This window comes from Dipodomys merriami, unplaced genomic scaffold (assembly GCF_024711535.1).
Source record: "Dipodomys merriami isolate MVZ:Mamm:240054 unplaced genomic scaffold, mDipMer1.0.p SCAF_401, whole genome shotgun sequence".
In the NCBI taxonomy this organism is placed as follows: Eukaryota; Metazoa; Chordata; class Mammalia; order Rodentia; family Heteromyidae; genus Dipodomys; species Dipodomys merriami.
In genome coordinates this window covers 739214-755580 of record NW_027205616.1, presented here as the reverse complement: position 1 = coordinate 755580, position 16367 = coordinate 739214, and the positions used below count along the sequence as shown (strand labels likewise).

The 16367-nt window shown below is 49.9% G+C and overlaps 1 protein-coding gene across 1 annotated transcript in view; it reads left to right on the top strand.

The window, feature by feature from the left end:
• Positions 1–16367, top strand: part of LOC138806617 (coatomer subunit gamma-1) — a 30913-nt gene that overhangs the window by 8037 nt on the left and 6509 nt on the right. Inside the window, exons 10-19 of the mRNA XM_069992050.1 lie at positions 516–649; positions 2412–2479; positions 2711–2899; positions 5607–5702; positions 6507–6750; positions 9819–9894; positions 12721–12824; positions 13238–13363; positions 13580–13648; positions 16098–16240. Of these exons, the coding sequence (XP_069848151.1) occupies positions 516–649; positions 2412–2479; positions 2711–2899; positions 5607–5702; positions 6507–6750; positions 9819–9894; positions 12721–12824; positions 13238–13363; positions 13580–13648; positions 16098–16240 (1249 nt within the window). The remainder of the gene's footprint in view (positions 1–515; positions 650–2411; positions 2480–2710; positions 2900–5606; positions 5703–6506; positions 6751–9818; positions 9895–12720; positions 12825–13237; positions 13364–13579; positions 13649–16097; positions 16241–16367) is intronic.

Sequence of the window (16367 nt, the reverse complement as noted above, 5' to 3'; positions counted from 1 at the left end):
GGACCGTCTGCTGCCTGCTAGATGAGGAGGACGGCGGGTAGGGACCGTCTGCTGCCTGCTAGATGAGGAGGATGGCGGGTAGAGACTGTCTGCTGCCTGCTAGATGAGGAGGGCGGCGGGTAGGGACCGTCTCCTGCCTGCTAGATGAGGAGGATGGAGGGTAGGGACCGTCTGCTGCCTGCTAGATGAGGAGGACGGCGGGTAGGGACTGTCTGCTGCCTGCTAGATGAGGAGGATGGCGGGTAGGGACTGCTGCCTGCTAGATGAGGAGGACGGCGGGTAGGGACCGTCTCCTGCCTGCTAGATGAGGAGGATGGCGGGTAGGGACCGTCTGCTGCCTGCTAGATGAGGAGGACGGCGGGTAGGGACCGTCTGCTGCCTGCTAGATGAGGAGGGCGGCGGGTAGGGACCGTCTGCTGCCTGCTAGATGAGGACGGCGGGCAGGGACCTCTGTCACTTAGTCTACCGTGCCAGGCTGTCCTCACCTTCCTTTGCCACCTTGTGCTCTCTCGTAGCCACGATAGCCCACTGTTTGACTTCATCGAGAGCTGCTTGCGTAACAAGTACGAGATGGTGGTGTATGAAGCTGCCTCGGCTATCGTCAATCTGCCAGGCTGCAGTACCAAAGAGCTGGCCCCCGCTGTGTCAGGTCAGCACAGGTCCCTCACCCTGGGAACCAGGGGCTGAGCTGGGGGGGGGGGGGGGGGAGGGCCCTGAAACAGGCCATGGTCTGGTATTACGGAGCCACCTGCACTTTGGACACTGCTCAGCCAGGCTCATCTTCCCTGAGCTTCGTTTCCTTTCTGAACAGTAGGTGCTGATCCTTCTGGGAGGCAGTAAATGTGTGTTCCATACCAAGTGCTCAGAAGAGGGCCTGGCCCTGGAACAGATGCAGCGTGTGTTTGTGTGGTTAAGCTGCCTAAACCACTGAGTGCGTCTCATCTGCACTCGGTGCTGGCGTAGCCGTAGAATGCAGGCTCTGAGGCACCAGGAGGCCAGTGCCAGATGAGACTGTGTTTAGATTACAAAGGGGAGGGTCTGTAGGTGTTTAACCCTGTATTCCAAGAGCAGAGGAAGGGAGCATTCTTCACAGGAAAGCAAAAGAGGCTATGGCAGAAAAGTCAAGCCTTTTAGGATGTCTGTACCTCCTGATTTTCTGATACTCCCCAAAGTAGTGATAAGACTGGCCAGGCAGAGAGGGGGCTTATGTGTGGTTATTGTTTGCTCCTCTGAAACAAACTAATGAAATCATCCACCAATTTGAGTATTTAATTCTTCTTATAACCCTGTATTGAGTGATGTAAACAAAATAGAGGAGGCTTCAAGTAAATGTGATCCTGTTTAGAAAAATGAATCATTCTTAAAAGTACAACAGCAGCCAGGTGGCAGTGGCTCACGCCTGTAATCCTAGCTAGTCAAGAAGCTGAGATTTAAGGATCATGGTTTGAAGCCAGCACAGGCAGGAAAGTCAGACTGTTGTTGTTTGTAGTGGGGGTCAAACTCTGGGCCTGGGGGCTGTCCTTGTGCTCTTCAGTTCAAGGCGAGTGCTCTACGGCTTGAGCCACAGTGCCACTTCCAGTTTTCTAGTTTTTTTCTTTCTTTTTTTTTTTTTTTTTATTGGAGGTAAGAGTCTCATGGACTTTCCTGCCCAGGCTAACTTTGAACTGTGATTCTCAGATCTCAGCCTCCTGAGTAGCTAGGATTACAGGCATGAGCCACCAGCGCCCGGCTTCCTTGAGACTCTTGTCTCCAATTAACCATCAAAACTCTGGAAGTGGAGTGGTAGCTCAGGTGGTGGAGTGCTAGTTTTGAACACAAAAGCCCAGGGGCAGTGTCTAAGCCCTGAGTTTAAGTCCCAGACTGGGATGTGTGCATGCTCACACACACACAATGGGACAGGAATGTGAATATTCCAGAAAACAGTTGGAGCACAAACTTTAGCTCTGACTTTCTGGCAGCCAGAGCTGAGGGAGAGGAGTGGTACCTCAGTGCTAAGGCTAAGCACTCAGATTGCAGGTGTGAGCAGACTATGATCCTCAGATCTCAGCCTCCTGAGGAGCTGGTACCCAGTGTCAGTGCTGGGTGCTAACTCTGCTTCTGTCCTCCGTGGCTGTCACCGAGAGTGACTTCGCTTGATTTGCACCCTTGGTGCCTCAGCTTCCCTATTTGTAAAATGGGCACTGTTGTAGTTGCTTCCAGTGAGACAAGGCACCTCACCTACTCAGCAAGGGGCTGGCACGTCACTTGTGTTCACTGCCTGTGCAGCCCACTTGCCTGACATGTCAGTGCCTTTGCCTCTGTCTCGGGTACCCACATCGTCCCTAGCTGAGCAGATCTTCCTAAGCGTGCTTGCTGCAGTGGGGTTTCCAGCCTGCCTGCAGCCAGTGCATGCGGCATCTGTCTTCCCACAGTGCTCCAGCTGTTCTGCAGCTCACCCAAGGCTGCGCTTCGCTATGCTGCTGTCCGCACCCTGAATAAGGTACCTAAGGGTCTGGGAATGGGAAGAGTGAGGGAGGGCCTGGCGTCTGGGGATGGTCTGGGAGTTAGGCTTAAGCCAGCTGGTGTTTCCCACCTTGACCTAAAGGAGTAGGGGTTAGGGTTAGAGGTGATGAGGTATGTCTGTCCATACAATTTGTGACAGGGCCAGACAGTTCCAAGGAAGTAACAGATTGGTCCCTGCTCTTTCTCTGTCTCTGTCCTCTCCACACAGGTAGCCATGAGACACCCCTCTGCTGTGACAGCCTGCAACCTGGACCTGGAGAACCTGGTCACAGATTCCAACCGCAGCATTGCCACGCTGGCCATTACCACCCTCCTCAAGACAGGCAGCGAGAGCAGCATCGACCGCCTCATGAAGCAGATCTCCTCCTTCGTGTCAGAAATCTCCGACGAGTTCAAGGTACTGGCACCCTCTGAACACCACAGCCCCAGAGTCCCTGTGCTGGAAGTAGCCTGGGGGCTGTGGAAAAGGGTGCATCCTCTTCCTGCCTTGCCCCCAGGCCTTCCTCCCAGTCAGTCCTGGGGCCTGAACTCTGGGTCTGGACACTGTCCCTCAGCTCTTCAGCTCTAGACTAGCACTCTACCACTTGAGCTTCAGCCCCACTTCCTGCTTTTTTTTTCCCCCTGCTTATGTGGTGGTGCTGAGGAATTGAACCGAGGGCCTCATGCATGCAAGGCAAGCGCTCTACCACTGAGCCACCTTCCCAGCTCCCCTCCTGGTCACTTTAGCCTCAAGAACCATAGTTTCCCAGCCTGTTGGGTGTGTCGCTGTGTTCCGTAGAGTTGTATCAGTGAATTCAGGATGGGAGCCTTGCCTTATGATGCTTCCTTCTGCTGGGAAGTTTAGTGAATTGATAATACATAAACTGGTCAACAGTATAACTTCAGATTGGGGTGATACAATGAAAAAACCAGAAATGCGCTGCAAGTTACTAGAGGAGGGCGGGTGGGAAAGAAGTGGCGGCTCGTAGGTGTGGGAAAAGGAGTAGGCAACCCAGAGGCGAGGAGGCTGGAGCTGGTGGAGGTGGAAAAGGAGTAGGCAACCCAGAGGCGAGGAGGCTGGAGCTGGTGGAGGTGGAAAAGGAGTAGGCAACCCAGAGGCGAGGAGGCTGGAGCTGGTGGAGGTGGAAAAGGAGTAGGCAACCCAGAGGCGAGGAGGCTGGAGCTGGTGGAGGTGGAAAAGGAGTAGGCAACCCAGAGGCGAGGAGGCTGGAGCTGGTGGAGGTGGAAAAGGAGTAGGCAACCCAGAGGCGAGGAGGCTGGAGCTGGTGGAGGTGGGAGTTTGAGCTTTTCTTGTTTGTTTGGTTCATTGCTATTATAGAGGGTTACATTTACATGCATCAGGTTGTGAGGACATTTCCTTTCTCACAGCGTCATCTGTTCCCTCATTCTCTCCCATTTCCTCCCTCCCATCTCCTCCCACGAGTTGTATAGTTCACTTTCATCAATGTCCAGTGCTCTTGCTTTACTGCTGCTTTTTGACCTTTTCCCTCAGATTCTTTTTGTTGTTTCATGGTTTGTTTTTTGTTTTTTGGCTGGTCTGGGCACTGTCCCTGAGCCTCTTTGTGCTCAAGACTGGTGCTCTACCACTTGAGCCACAGTGCCACTTCTGATTTTTGAGTGGTAAATTGGAGATAAGAGTCTCATAGATGTTCCTGCCCAGGCTGGATTTGAACTGCAATTCTCAGATTTCAGTCTCCTGAGTAACTAGTATTACAGGTGTGAGCCACCAGTGCCTGGCTGGTTTTTTGAGACACGATCCGTCTGTGTAGCCCAGGATAGTGCCTCAAACTCATGATCCTCCCAAGTATGAGAATTTTACACATGTACCACTACCCGTGGCTTTTGTAGTAATTTTTGTTTCACTTTGAAATAAGTGAAAGAATTATTATTTTTGGGGGGGGGTTCAGTCGTGGGGCCTGAACTCTGGGCCTGGGCGCTGTCCCTCAGCTCTTCAGCTCAGGGCTAGTGCTCTACCACTTGAGCCACAGCGCCATTTCCAGCTTTTTTCTTTTTGCTTATGTGGTACTGAGGAATCGAACCCAGGGCCTCAGGCATGCAAGGCAAGCGCTCTACCACTGAGCCACCTTCCCAGCCTGTGAAAGAATTATTTATTTGCAAGGAAATGAAATTAGAAGCTGGGTGTCTGTGGCTAATGCCCGTAATTCTAGCTAGTTAGGAGACTGAGATTTGAGGTCACAGTTCAAAGCCAGCCTGGGAAGGAAAGTTCGTGAGACTCCAATAAGTCACTAAAAAGCTAGAAGTTGAGCTGTGGCTCAAGTGAGGAAAAAGCTTAGGGACAGTGCCCAGGCACTTATTCAAGCCCTAGGACCAGTGCAAGAAAAGAAAAGAAGGCCTGAGCACCCCCAGCAAGATATTTCGCCACCTGCAGGCCTCTTTGAGTACCCCATTCCAACCTCCCCATGGAGGAGTCAAAGACAGTGATGTGACCACTGTAACACAGCAAGATAAACTTTATAGTATGGGCACGCACAGTGCACTGCCTGTGTGTGATAAGAACTGTGGCAAGTGAGATGCATCTTACTCCCCTACAGAACCCTGTGGGCAGTGGGCTGTGGGAGAGGTCCGGGCGAGGTACAGAGGAGGTAGACAGCCTGAGAGACCCGGGGAGGGGGACAGACTCACCATGAGAGACCAGGGGAGGCACGGGGGAGCAAGGCAGTGCAGGAGCCTGTAGGCAGCCATTGGCAGGACATGGTCCACTTGGAAAGCTGCGTGAAGGAATGTCAGCAGAGATGGTGGCAGCACTTCCTACTTGAGGTTGATGGCAGCACCCTGAGCAGCTTGGGAATGTCTGAGTGAAAAGGCAGTTGGGAGGACTGCGGCTGGCATTGCAGGCGTGGCTCAGTTGGTAGCCAGTGAGAGTCAGGTATTGGCTCAAGTTCCAGTCTTGGACCTAAAAAAAAAGCTGGTGCCCACATGGCGCCTGCCACCGTGTGCTTCTCACTCTGGGTGGGTCAGAGACCACCTACCTGCACTCCGAGTGAAGTTCTTGGTGCTGGGCCCAGGCCTCATCTGACCTAGGGAGTCCAGTGGGCATCTACTGCTGGGGCAGGGCCGCTGCTCACCCCGTCTCTTCCACGCAGGTGGTGGTTGTGCAGGCCATCAGCACCCTGTGTCAGAAGTACCCTCGAAAACAGGCTGTCCTCATGAGCTTCCTGTTCACCATGCTGCGGGAGGAGGTGAGACGCCATGCAGGACGGGCCAGCGCTCCTGGTGTTGGGGTGCCTAGCTCCACAGAAACCCTTGGACCCAAAAGTGGGTCAAGATCAAGAGTGGGTCAAGGGGCAGATAGTAGAGGAGCCAGTGCCTCGTGTGTTTGGTATTGTTTTGGAATGATGGATGAGAGAAAGGCTGTGATGCTCAGCGAGGCAGCAAGTCACTCCTCAGGGTGGGCTCACACAGTGCCTGTGTGCGTCTGTCACTCTCTGGCTTTCTGACCTCATTTAGCATGATATGGCAATGTTAGTCCACAGTGTAGCCTTCCTTTGTAGGCTGAATAGTATTCCTTTGCACTCATTCATCAGTGGACACTTGGGTTACTTCCATGTTTTAGCTATTGTGACTAATACTGCTCTGATCATGAGTGTACAAATACCTGTTTAACTCTCTGCTTTCAGTTCTTTTGTGTATCTGCCCAGAAGTGGAATTACTGGATCAGATGGTAATTCTGCTTAATACTTCAAGAATCTGCCATATTGTTTTCCATAGCAGCTATACCACCTTTTCTGCCTGTTGTCTTATCTCAAAGTCAGGAAGGAAAGTAGGTTCTGAAATTGTTCCATTCTATCCTCTTCTGATAGAAGTTCCTTGTGAGCATCCAGGCCAGCTCTTTTGATCTACCCACAAAAAGAGATAGAGGTGGTAAACCAGGTGCCCCGCCTCTAAAGAATCGTTTGGAGCAGTGTCACCGACCTGCTTGGCCCTAGGCCTTAGCACCTCTGAAAGGAGCAGGCTCCTTGCCCAGTTGATCCCTTCCTCTGTAGGGAGGCTTCGAATATAAGCGAGCTATTGTGGACTGCATCATCAGCATCATTGAGGAGAACTCGGAGAGCAAGGAGACGGGTCTGTCCCATCTGTGTGAGTTCATCGAGGACTGCGAGTTCACTGTGCTGGCCACCCGAATCCTGCATCTGCTAGGCCAGGAGGGACCCAAGACCAACAGCCCCTCCAAGTATATCCGCTTCATCTATAACCGAGTGGTCCTGGAGCATGAGGAGGTCCGGGCAGGTGGGTCTGAGCTCAGGCTCAAGTGATGGTTCTGACAGAGACCTGAATACCTGTTAGTATTTTTTTCCTCACAGCTGTGGGTTTGTTGATGATGATGGTGGTGATGTAGGATGAATTTTGTCATCTAGTTGAATGATGCTTTATCACTTGATTTTTGTTTTTAAAGTTTCACGTTCATTCATTTGTGCCAGTACTTGAAATCAGACCTTCACTCTTTGCTTGGCTTTCTTTTTTTAGCTGGTCATGGGGCCTGAACTCAGGGCCTGGGTGCTGCCCCTCAGCTCTTCAGCTCAAGGCTAACACTCTACCATTTGAGCCACAGCGCCACTTCCCGCTTTTTCTGCTTATGTGGTGTTGAGGAATCGAACCCAGGGCCTCATGCATGCAAGCCAAGCACTCTACCACTGAGCTACCTTCCCAGCCCCTTGGCTTTCTTATTTAAGGATTGTGTTCTGTCACTTGAGCCATGCCTCTGTCTCTGGTGTTTTGCTGGTTACTTGGAGTCTCATGCACATTTTTGCCTAGGCTGACTTTGAGCCTTGCTCCCTCAGATCTCAGCCTTTTGAGTAGCTAGGATTATAGGCACGAGCCACCAGCACCAACTTCCTAAGATTTCTTTTTTTGTTGTTGTTATGAAGTTGTGGGGCTTGAACTCTGGGCCTGGGCGCTGTCCTTCAGCTCTTCAGCTCAAGGCAGTGCTCTACCACTTCAGCCACAGCACCACTTCGGGTTTTCTGGTGGTTTATTGGAGATATAAGAGTTTCATGTATTTTCCTGCTTGGGATGGCTTTGAACTGTGATCCTTAGATCTCAGCCTCCTGAGTAGCTAGAATGTCAGGCGTGAACCACCGGCCCCAGCTAGCTCCCTAAGTTTTACTTAAAATTTTTATTTTGCTTTTGTTTGATTTGGTACAAGGTCTCATTGTGTTGCCCAGGCTGGCATCGAACTCATTATCTTCTTCTGATCATAGGCATAATATACTACCAAGCCAAGCTGATTTTTTTTCATTTTTCTTGAACTCAGGGCCTGAGTGCTGTTCCTGAGTTTTTTGGTTTTTTTTTTTGCCCAAGGGTAGCACTCTACCACTGGAACCATAGCTCCACTATGGGCTTTTTTGGTGATTAATTGGCGATAAGAGGGACTTTCCTACCTAGCTAGCTTCGAATTGTGATCCTTAGATCTCAGCCTCCTGAGTAGGTAGGATTGTAGTAGCTAGGATGTCACTGGCATCCAAGTTTTTTTTTTTTTTTGGGGGGGGGGGCGGGTCCGGTCATGGGCCTGAACTCTGGGCCTGGGCGCTGTCCCTCAGCTCTTCAGCTCAAGGCTAGCACTCTACCACTTGAGCCACAGCGCCACTTCCGGCTTTTTTCTTTTTGCTTATGTGGTGCTGAGGAATCGAATCCAGGGCCTCATGCATGCAAGACAAGCGCTCTACCACTGAGCCACCTACCCAGCCCAGCTCCAAGCTTTTTAAAAAAATATTTTGTTGAGATATGAGCGCATATAAAAATTTACCCTATGGGGGCTGGGAAGGTAGCTCAGTGGTAGAGTGCTTGCCTTGCATGCATGAGGCCCTGGGTTCGATTCCTCAGCACCACGTAAGCAGAAAAAGGCTGGAAATGGCACTGTGGCTCAAGTGGTAGAGCGCTAGCCTTAAGCTGAAGAGCTTAGGGACAGCGCCCAGACCCAGAGTTCAAGCCCCACGACCAGCAAAAAAAAAAAATTTACCCTATGCCAGGCACTGGTGGCACACCTGTCATCCTAGCTCCTCAGAAAGCTGAGATCTGAGGATTGCAGTTCAAAGCCAGCTGTGGCAGGAAAGTCTGTGAAAAGCTCTTTTTTTTTTTGTGGGTTGTGGGAGGTTGAACTCTGGGCCTGGGCGCTGTCCCTCAGCTCTTCAGCTCAAGGCTAGCACTCTACCACTTGAGCCACAGCACCACTTCTGGCTTTTTTTCTTTTTGCTTATGTGGTGCTGAGGAATTGAACCCAGGACCTCAAGCATGCAAGGCAAGCGCTCTACCACTGAGCCACCTTCCCAGCCCCCATTCTATTCTTTTATTGTCAGTTGTGGGGCTTGACCACTGGGTTTGGGGAGCTGTCCCTGAGCTCTTTTGCTCAAGGCTACCACTCTACATTTTGAGCCATATTTCCACTTCTGATTTTCTGGTGGTTAAGTGGAGATAAAGAGTCTTACGGACTTTCCTGACTAGGCTGGCTTTGAACCATGATCCTCAGATCTCCATCTCCTGAGTAGGTAGGATTTCAGATGTGATCCAGCAGCACCAGATTTAAATTTATTTTATTTTATTTTATTTATTTATTTATTTTTCGCTAGTCGTGGGGCCTGAACTCTGGGCCTGGGCGCTGTCACTCAGCTCTTCAGCTCAAGGCTAGCGCTTTACCACTTGAGCCACAGCGCCACTTCCGGCTTTTTTCCTTTTTGCTTATGTGGTGCTGGGGAATCGAACCCAGGGCCTCATGTATGCAAGGCAAGCGCTCTACCACTCAGCCACCTTCCCAGCCCCATGGGAAGATATTCTTTTTGTCATTGCTATTCATTAAATAATAGTCACTTTTTCAGTTGGGAATGTGGCTTAGTGGTAAAGTGCTTGCATCGCATGCTAAAGCCCTGGGTTCGACTCCTCGGTACCACATACACAGAATAAGCCAGAAGTGGCCCTGTGGCTCAAGAGGTAAAGTGCTGTCCTTGAACAAAAGCTCAGGGACAGAGCCCAGGCCCTAAGTTCAAGTCCCAAGAGTGGAAAAAAAAAATTCACTTTTTCATTTTTATTAATCTACTGTTTAAGTGCAGATTGTGACCATTTAGAATCTAAGAAGCCTGACATTATAGACAGTTTCTGTGTCCTAGTACATTTTGAAAATAGCCCCTGAAACTCCAGAACAGGAACTCTGTTCTCCGTTAGATGAGGAGGTCCAGGCTTGAGTGGTGCCAAGGCTACTCATTAAGTAGGTGGTAACTTTGAGTCTTGTAACTTTTCTGCCCAAGCACTGATGTGTAGAGCTGTTCAGGTGCTCTGAGCTCATCACATTTGTTTCATAAACTCAGGTGCTGTGAGTGCTCTGGCCAAGTTTGGAGCCCAGAATGAAGAGATGTTGCCCAGTATCTTGGTGTTGCTGAAGAGGTGAGTCTAGGCTCAGGGACACTGGGTGACAGTGTGCTCTTGGGTCCAGGTAGCTTTTTTTTTTTTTGGTGCTAGTCCTGCTGTTGAACTCAGGACTTGGTGCTTCCCCTGAGCTCCTTTGTTCAAGGCTAGTGCTCTACCACTGGAGCCACAGCTCTTCTTCCAGCTGTTTGGTGCTTAATTGGAGATAAGATTCTCAGGGACTTTGCTGCTTGGTTGGGTTTGCATTGTGGCCCTTACATCTCCGCCTCCTGAGAGTTGTTAGCTTTACAGGCAGAGCCACTGGCACCCAGCTCCTTCATCTTTTTAATAAGGGAGAGAGAAATTATGTAGTTACTGATTATAAAGGAAAGCATAGAAAAGCAAGAAGAATGTTAATACACAAAGCCCAGCACTGACACTTGATAATATGAACTATTTTTTTCCATTAATAAATAATTTTATGGGGCTGGGAAAGTGGCTCAGTGGCAGAGTGCTCACCTAGCATGCATGAAGCCCTGAGTTCATTTCTCAGTACCACATAGGCAGAGAAAGCTGGAAGTGACTCGTGGCTTAAGTGGTAGAGTACCAGCCTTGAGCAAAAGAAGCTCAGGGACAGCGCCCAGGCCCTGAGGTCAAGCCCCAGGACTGGCAAAATAAATAAATAGTTATATTGAGAAGTGAAACATATACTACACAGTTTACCCATTTAACATTCAATGGGTTTTAGTATAATTCAGTCATAGAGTCATGAACCATCATCACAATCTAAGGTTAAAACATTTTTTATTACGCCACAAAGAAACCTGTGTCCAGCTGGGTGCTGGTGTTTCATGCCTGTAATCCTAGCTACTCAGAAGGCTGAGATCTGACGATCATAGTTCGAAGCCAGCCCAGGCACTAAAACTCATGCGATACTTATGTCTAATTACTAGAAAAGCCAGATGTAAAGCTATGGCTCAAGTGGTAGAGTACTATCCTTGAGCACACAAAAAAATGCTCAGGAATCTGGGCGCCGGTAGCTCACTCCTGTAATCCTAGCTACTCAGGAGGCTGAGATCTGAGGATCTCAGTTCAAAGCCAGCCTGGGCAGGAAAGTCCGTGACATTCTTATCTCCAATAAACCACTAGAAAACTGGAAGTGAGCCGGGCGCTGGTGGCTCACGCCTGTAATCCTAGCTACTCAGGAGGCTGAGATCTGAGGATCGTGGTTCAAAGCCAGCCCGGGCAGGAGAGACCGTGAGACTCCTATTTCCAATAAACCACCAGAAAACCGGAAGTGGCGCTGTAGCTCAAGTGGTAGAGTGCTCGCCTTGAGCTGAAGAGCTGAGGGACAGCGCTCAGGCCCAGAGTTCAAGCCCCACGACCGACAAAAAAAAAAAAAAACTGGAAGTGGCGCTGTGGCTCAAGCAGTAGAGCACTTGCCTTGAGCTGAAGAGCACAGGGACAGCGCCCAAGCCCTGAGTTCCAAGCCCTATGACTGACCAAAAAAAAAAAAAGCTCAGGAACGGTATTGAGGCCCAGAGTTCAACTCCTAAGATGGCACAAATAAAAAGAAAAAACTGGGTCCACTAGTAATCAGTCCTTCTGCCAACCCCTCCAGTCTAAAGCAATCACCAGTTCTGAGTATGTGAGTTTGTTTGTGGGTGCACGCGCATACACATTTCTCCTGGGGGTGGGACCGAAGCTTTGCTTTTTTTCTTGGTAGCCTAAGCTGCCTTCAGACTATTAAAATAAAAACCCACCTGGTAATTAAAAAAAAAAAACAACAACTTTGAAAACAGTTTCTGGGTGTCGTGGAGCACCTACCATCCCAGTACCCAGGAAGCTGAAGCATGGGGAACCTGGGTTAAATAGCAAGATCCTATCTCAGCTGTGTGCAGATCAATCCTAGCTACTCAGGAGGCTGAGGTCTGAAGCTGAGGTTTGAAGCCAGTAGGGGCACACAGGTCCAAGAGAATCCTATCTCCACTTAACCACCACAAAGCCGGAAGTGGAGTTACAGCTCAAGTAGTAGAGTGTCAGACTTGAGTGAAAAAGCTAAGGGAGGGCTGGGAAGGTGGCTCAGTGGTAGAGCGCTTGCCTTGCAATGCATGAGGCCCTGGGTTCGATTCCCCAGCACCACATAAGCAAAAAGAAAAAAGCCGGAAGTGGGGCTGTGGCTCAAGTGGTAGAGCGCTAGCCTTGCGCTGAAGAGCTGAGGGACAGCGCCCAGGCCCAGAGTTCAGGCCCCACAACCGGACCCAAAAAAAAAAAAAAAAAAAAAAAAAAAAAAAAAAAAGCTAAGGGATAACACTCAGACCCTGAGTTGAAGCCCCAGTACTGGCACAAGAGAGGGCCTTACTCTGTTGATAGAGCTGGCCTCAGCCTCTTCCTACCTTCAAAGTAGCCAGGACTACAGGTATGTCAACATACCTGTTGTATGTTGTAGGTATGTCAACATACGTAGACTTTTCCTTTTTATTGCCAAACAATATCTGAGTATGTAAACATAGCACATTTGCTTATTCATCAATTGATGGACATTTATTTCCACTTTGAGGATATCATCCATAAGATTTTGTGGATGAAGGGCTGGGAAGTTGGCTCAGTGGTAGAGCGCTTGCCTTGCATGCATGAGGCCCTGGGTTCGATTCCTCAGCACCACATAAGCAAAAAGAAAAAAGCTGGTAGAGTGCTAGCCTTGAGCTGAAGAGCTGAGGGACAGCGCCCAGGCCCAGAGTTCAGGCCCCACGACCGACCAAAAAAAAAAAAAAGAGTTACAGCCTCTGGGGTCCGAGCTAGAGTGCCACCGTCCCTGCTGCAGTCCCGGGGCTCAGCCAGGAGCCTCTTGTGTGCCTGCTGCAGGTGTGTGATGGATGATGACAATGAAGTAAGAGACCGAGCTACCTTCTACCTGAATGTCCTGGAGCAGAAGCAGAAGGCTCTCAATGCAGGCTATATCCTAAATGGTGAGTCTTCCCAGCTATTTCACCCGGGACCTTCCTGGAGCTGTGCCACCTCCTGTGGCTCTAGAGCATGGAAGTCAAGAGGACACATTCTTGGTTGACGTTCATGGTGTCCTCATGGCATTACTGTGACCTCATCACATCCCAGATCTTGCCAGTCATGAATATCAGTGAAAACAGCCAATACATTGAAACATTCATTCATTCTCTTTTTGCAGCCCTTTACCCTTTGTGGCTTTATATCTCCTCACACCAACCCTGTGGAAAGGCAGATAAGGACCAAAAATGGGGCCCAGACAGTTAACTGGATCAAACCACCTCATTCATAATGGGGTGCCCCGGGGCCTCAGTTTCCTGGGGATTTGCTGTGTGTCTGTGGTGCCATCCAGTCATGCAGCCTCTCCCGCTGCTTCCAGGTCTGACTGTGTCCATCCCTGGTCTGGAGAGGGCTCTGCAGCAGTACACTCTCGAGCCATCAGAAAAACCGTTTGACCTCAAGTCTGTGCCCCTGGCCACCACACCTATCGCAGAGCAGAGAACTGGTAAGTCCTGTGCTCCACCCTGAGGCCCTCAGATCCAGGCAAAGCCGCCAGGTTCCAGGCCCCTCACCTCTCTGACTTTAGGAAGTGGGGACTTAGATACTTGCCTCTTCTTACATGCCTCCCACTTTGAGGAGGATTGGAATTTGTAATGTGGAGCCCACACCACACTGCCCTGCTGCCCTGGACCTGTGCTCACCAGATACATTTGCTCTGCAGAAACCACACCTGTTACAGTAACAAAACAGCCTGAGAAAGTAGCTGCCACCCGGCTGGAGATCTTCCAGGGTAAGTAAACTACTGGCCCGAAATCAGCAATGTGATGGTGTGGGGCCCCATGTTCTCGGGACCCTAGTAGCATTGTGGGTCACAGAGTATGTGGCCTGTCCTCACTGCTCTTGGCAGTGAGCCCGTTAGGTATCTGTGGAGGGAATCAAAACCTGAGAGACGGTGATTTGCCCGAATTGCACAGATAGGAAATGGAAAGACTAGAAGAGCTAGATGACTCTCTCTCTCAGAGCTGCCTACTCCTTCCTCCCTCCCTTTCCTTCTTTCATTTTACTTCCTCTTTTGTATGTATGCTGGTATGGTACTTGAACTTAGGGCCTCAAGCTTGCTCAACTTTCTCTCTCACAGTTAGCACTCTACCACTTGAACCACATCTCCATCCTTGGAGATGATGTACTCAAGGATTTCTCTGTCTGGGCTGGCTTCAGACTACTGACCTCCAGGGCTCAAGCCTCCTGGGTAGCTTAAGTTTAGTGGTAAGGGCTATGTGCCCCCCCCTCCCCTCCCCTCCCGCCCTTTTTTTCCCTAATGGGGCTGGAGCCCTGGTCTCCCACTCACGCTAAGCAAGCATTCTGCTACTGAGCCACACCCATCCCTTTTTTCTTTTGCTTTTTTTTGTTGTTGTTATATCCTATTAGTCTTTAATTTTTTTTTTATTAGCTTCACCTTTTTTTCTGTCTGATTACCTAGAGATAAGAGCCTCGTGGACTTTTCTGCCGGTGGTGCTCAGATCTCAGTCTGCTGAGTAGATAGGATTACAGGTGTGAGCTGCCAGCGCTCAGCTCCCACTTCCGCTTCTGAAAACTATTGCAGCAGGTTTCATTGTCCTGTTTTCATGCAGGCAGGCTAACTACTTGGACCATATTCATCCTCATTCATTTTTTTTTTGCTGGTTGTGGGGCCTGAACTCTGGGCCTGGGCGCTGTCAGCTCTTCAGCTTAAGACTAGCACTCTACCGCTTGAGCCATAGCACCAATTCTGGCTTTTTCTGCTTATGTGGTGCTGAGGAATAGAACCCAGGGCCTCATGCATGCAAGGCAAGCGCTCAACCACTGAGCCACCTTCCCAGTCCCCTCATTCACTTTCTGTTAGCCTCTTCTCTCCCAGTGATGGCTATTCAAGCAGAGCCTGTTTTGCTTCCTCTTCTGTCATTTTTTTTTTTCAGCATGTATTAATGGTACCAAGGGGTTTCACCACAGTATTTCAAGTATTTCAAGTCCTGAGCTCATGCCCCAGTACTGTCACCAAAAGAAAACACTTTTTTTTTTTTTGAGAGAGAGAAAGAATATGCACACACATGTGCATGCTCAAGCATGTGTGCTGGGGCTTGAACTCGGCTGAGCTCTTGGTTGGCTTTTTTGTTTAAGGCTTGCACTCTACCACTTGAGATACACCTCCACTTGTAGCTTTTTGGTAGTTAATTGGAGATAAGAATTTCACATACTTTTTTGTTTTCTGTCCATGCTGGCTGGCTTCTTTCTCTTTCTCTATCTCTTTTTTTTTTTTTTTGGGGGGGGGTGGTCATGGGGCTTGACCTCTGGGCCTGGGCGCTGTCCTTGTGCTCTTCAGCTCAGTTGAGCTACAGCGCCACTTCCGGTTTTCTGGTGGTTTATTGGAGATAAGAGTCTCACAGAGTTTCCTTCCCAGGGCTGGCTTTGAACCATGATCCTCAGATCTTAGCCTCCTGATTAGCTAGGATTACAGGTGTGAGCCACCTGCACCCAGCTGCTGCTGCTTTTTTTTTTTGTCGGTTGTAGGGCCTGAACTCTGGGCCCTGGGCGCTGTCCCTCAGCTCTTCAGCTCAAGACGAGCACTCTACCACTTGAGCCACAGCGCCACTTCTGGCTTTTTCTGCTTATGTGGTGCTGAGGAATCGAACCCAGGGCCTCATGCATGCAAGGCAAGCGTTCTGCCCCTGAGCCACCTTCCCAGCCCTTCTTTTTCATTTTTTGTTCTGGTTTTAGAGCTTGAATGCTGGGATTGGACACTGTCACTTAGCTTTTTTGCTCAAGGTTAGGACTCTACCACTTGACCAAAACTCTTACCTGGCTTCTGGTGGTTAATTGGAGATGAATCTCTTGGGGATTTGTCTGCCAGGGTTGGTTTTGAGCCAGATTTTTCACACCCCAGCTTCCCAAATAGGATTACCACAAGCACCAGGCCCCAGTCTGGCTGCTAACTGGTATCCTTATATCTTACTCTTGTGTAGCTAGTATTACAGATCTGAGCCATCAGCACCCAGCAAAAAACTTTATTAAAATACCATCACAAGCTGGGAATCGTGGCATATGCCAGGAATCTCAGCACTTAGGAGGCTGAGGCAGGGAGATGTTGAGTTCAGTGCTAACCTTAGCTGCATAGCAAACCAGTCTTAAAACCAGAAGAAGAAATTATCCCAAGTTGATAATGGAGTGTGAGAAGCCACGTGAACTTGACCTGTGTATTCCAGAGCAGTTGGCTTCAGTGCCAGAGTTTCGTGGGCTGGGGCCCCTCTTCAAGTCCTCGCTTGAGCCTGTAGCCCTGACCGAGTCGGAGACAGAGTATGTCATTCGCTGCACTAAACACACCTTTGCTGACCACATGGTGCTTCAGGTGAGCAGGGTGGGCTGTTGGTACACGTGCCAGGAACCATATAGGAGAGCCTGACCCACACCAAATTGGGTGTAAACCCCTGTGCCTCCCATCTCTGCTCAGAGACAGGGAGCCTGGCACAGGCGGG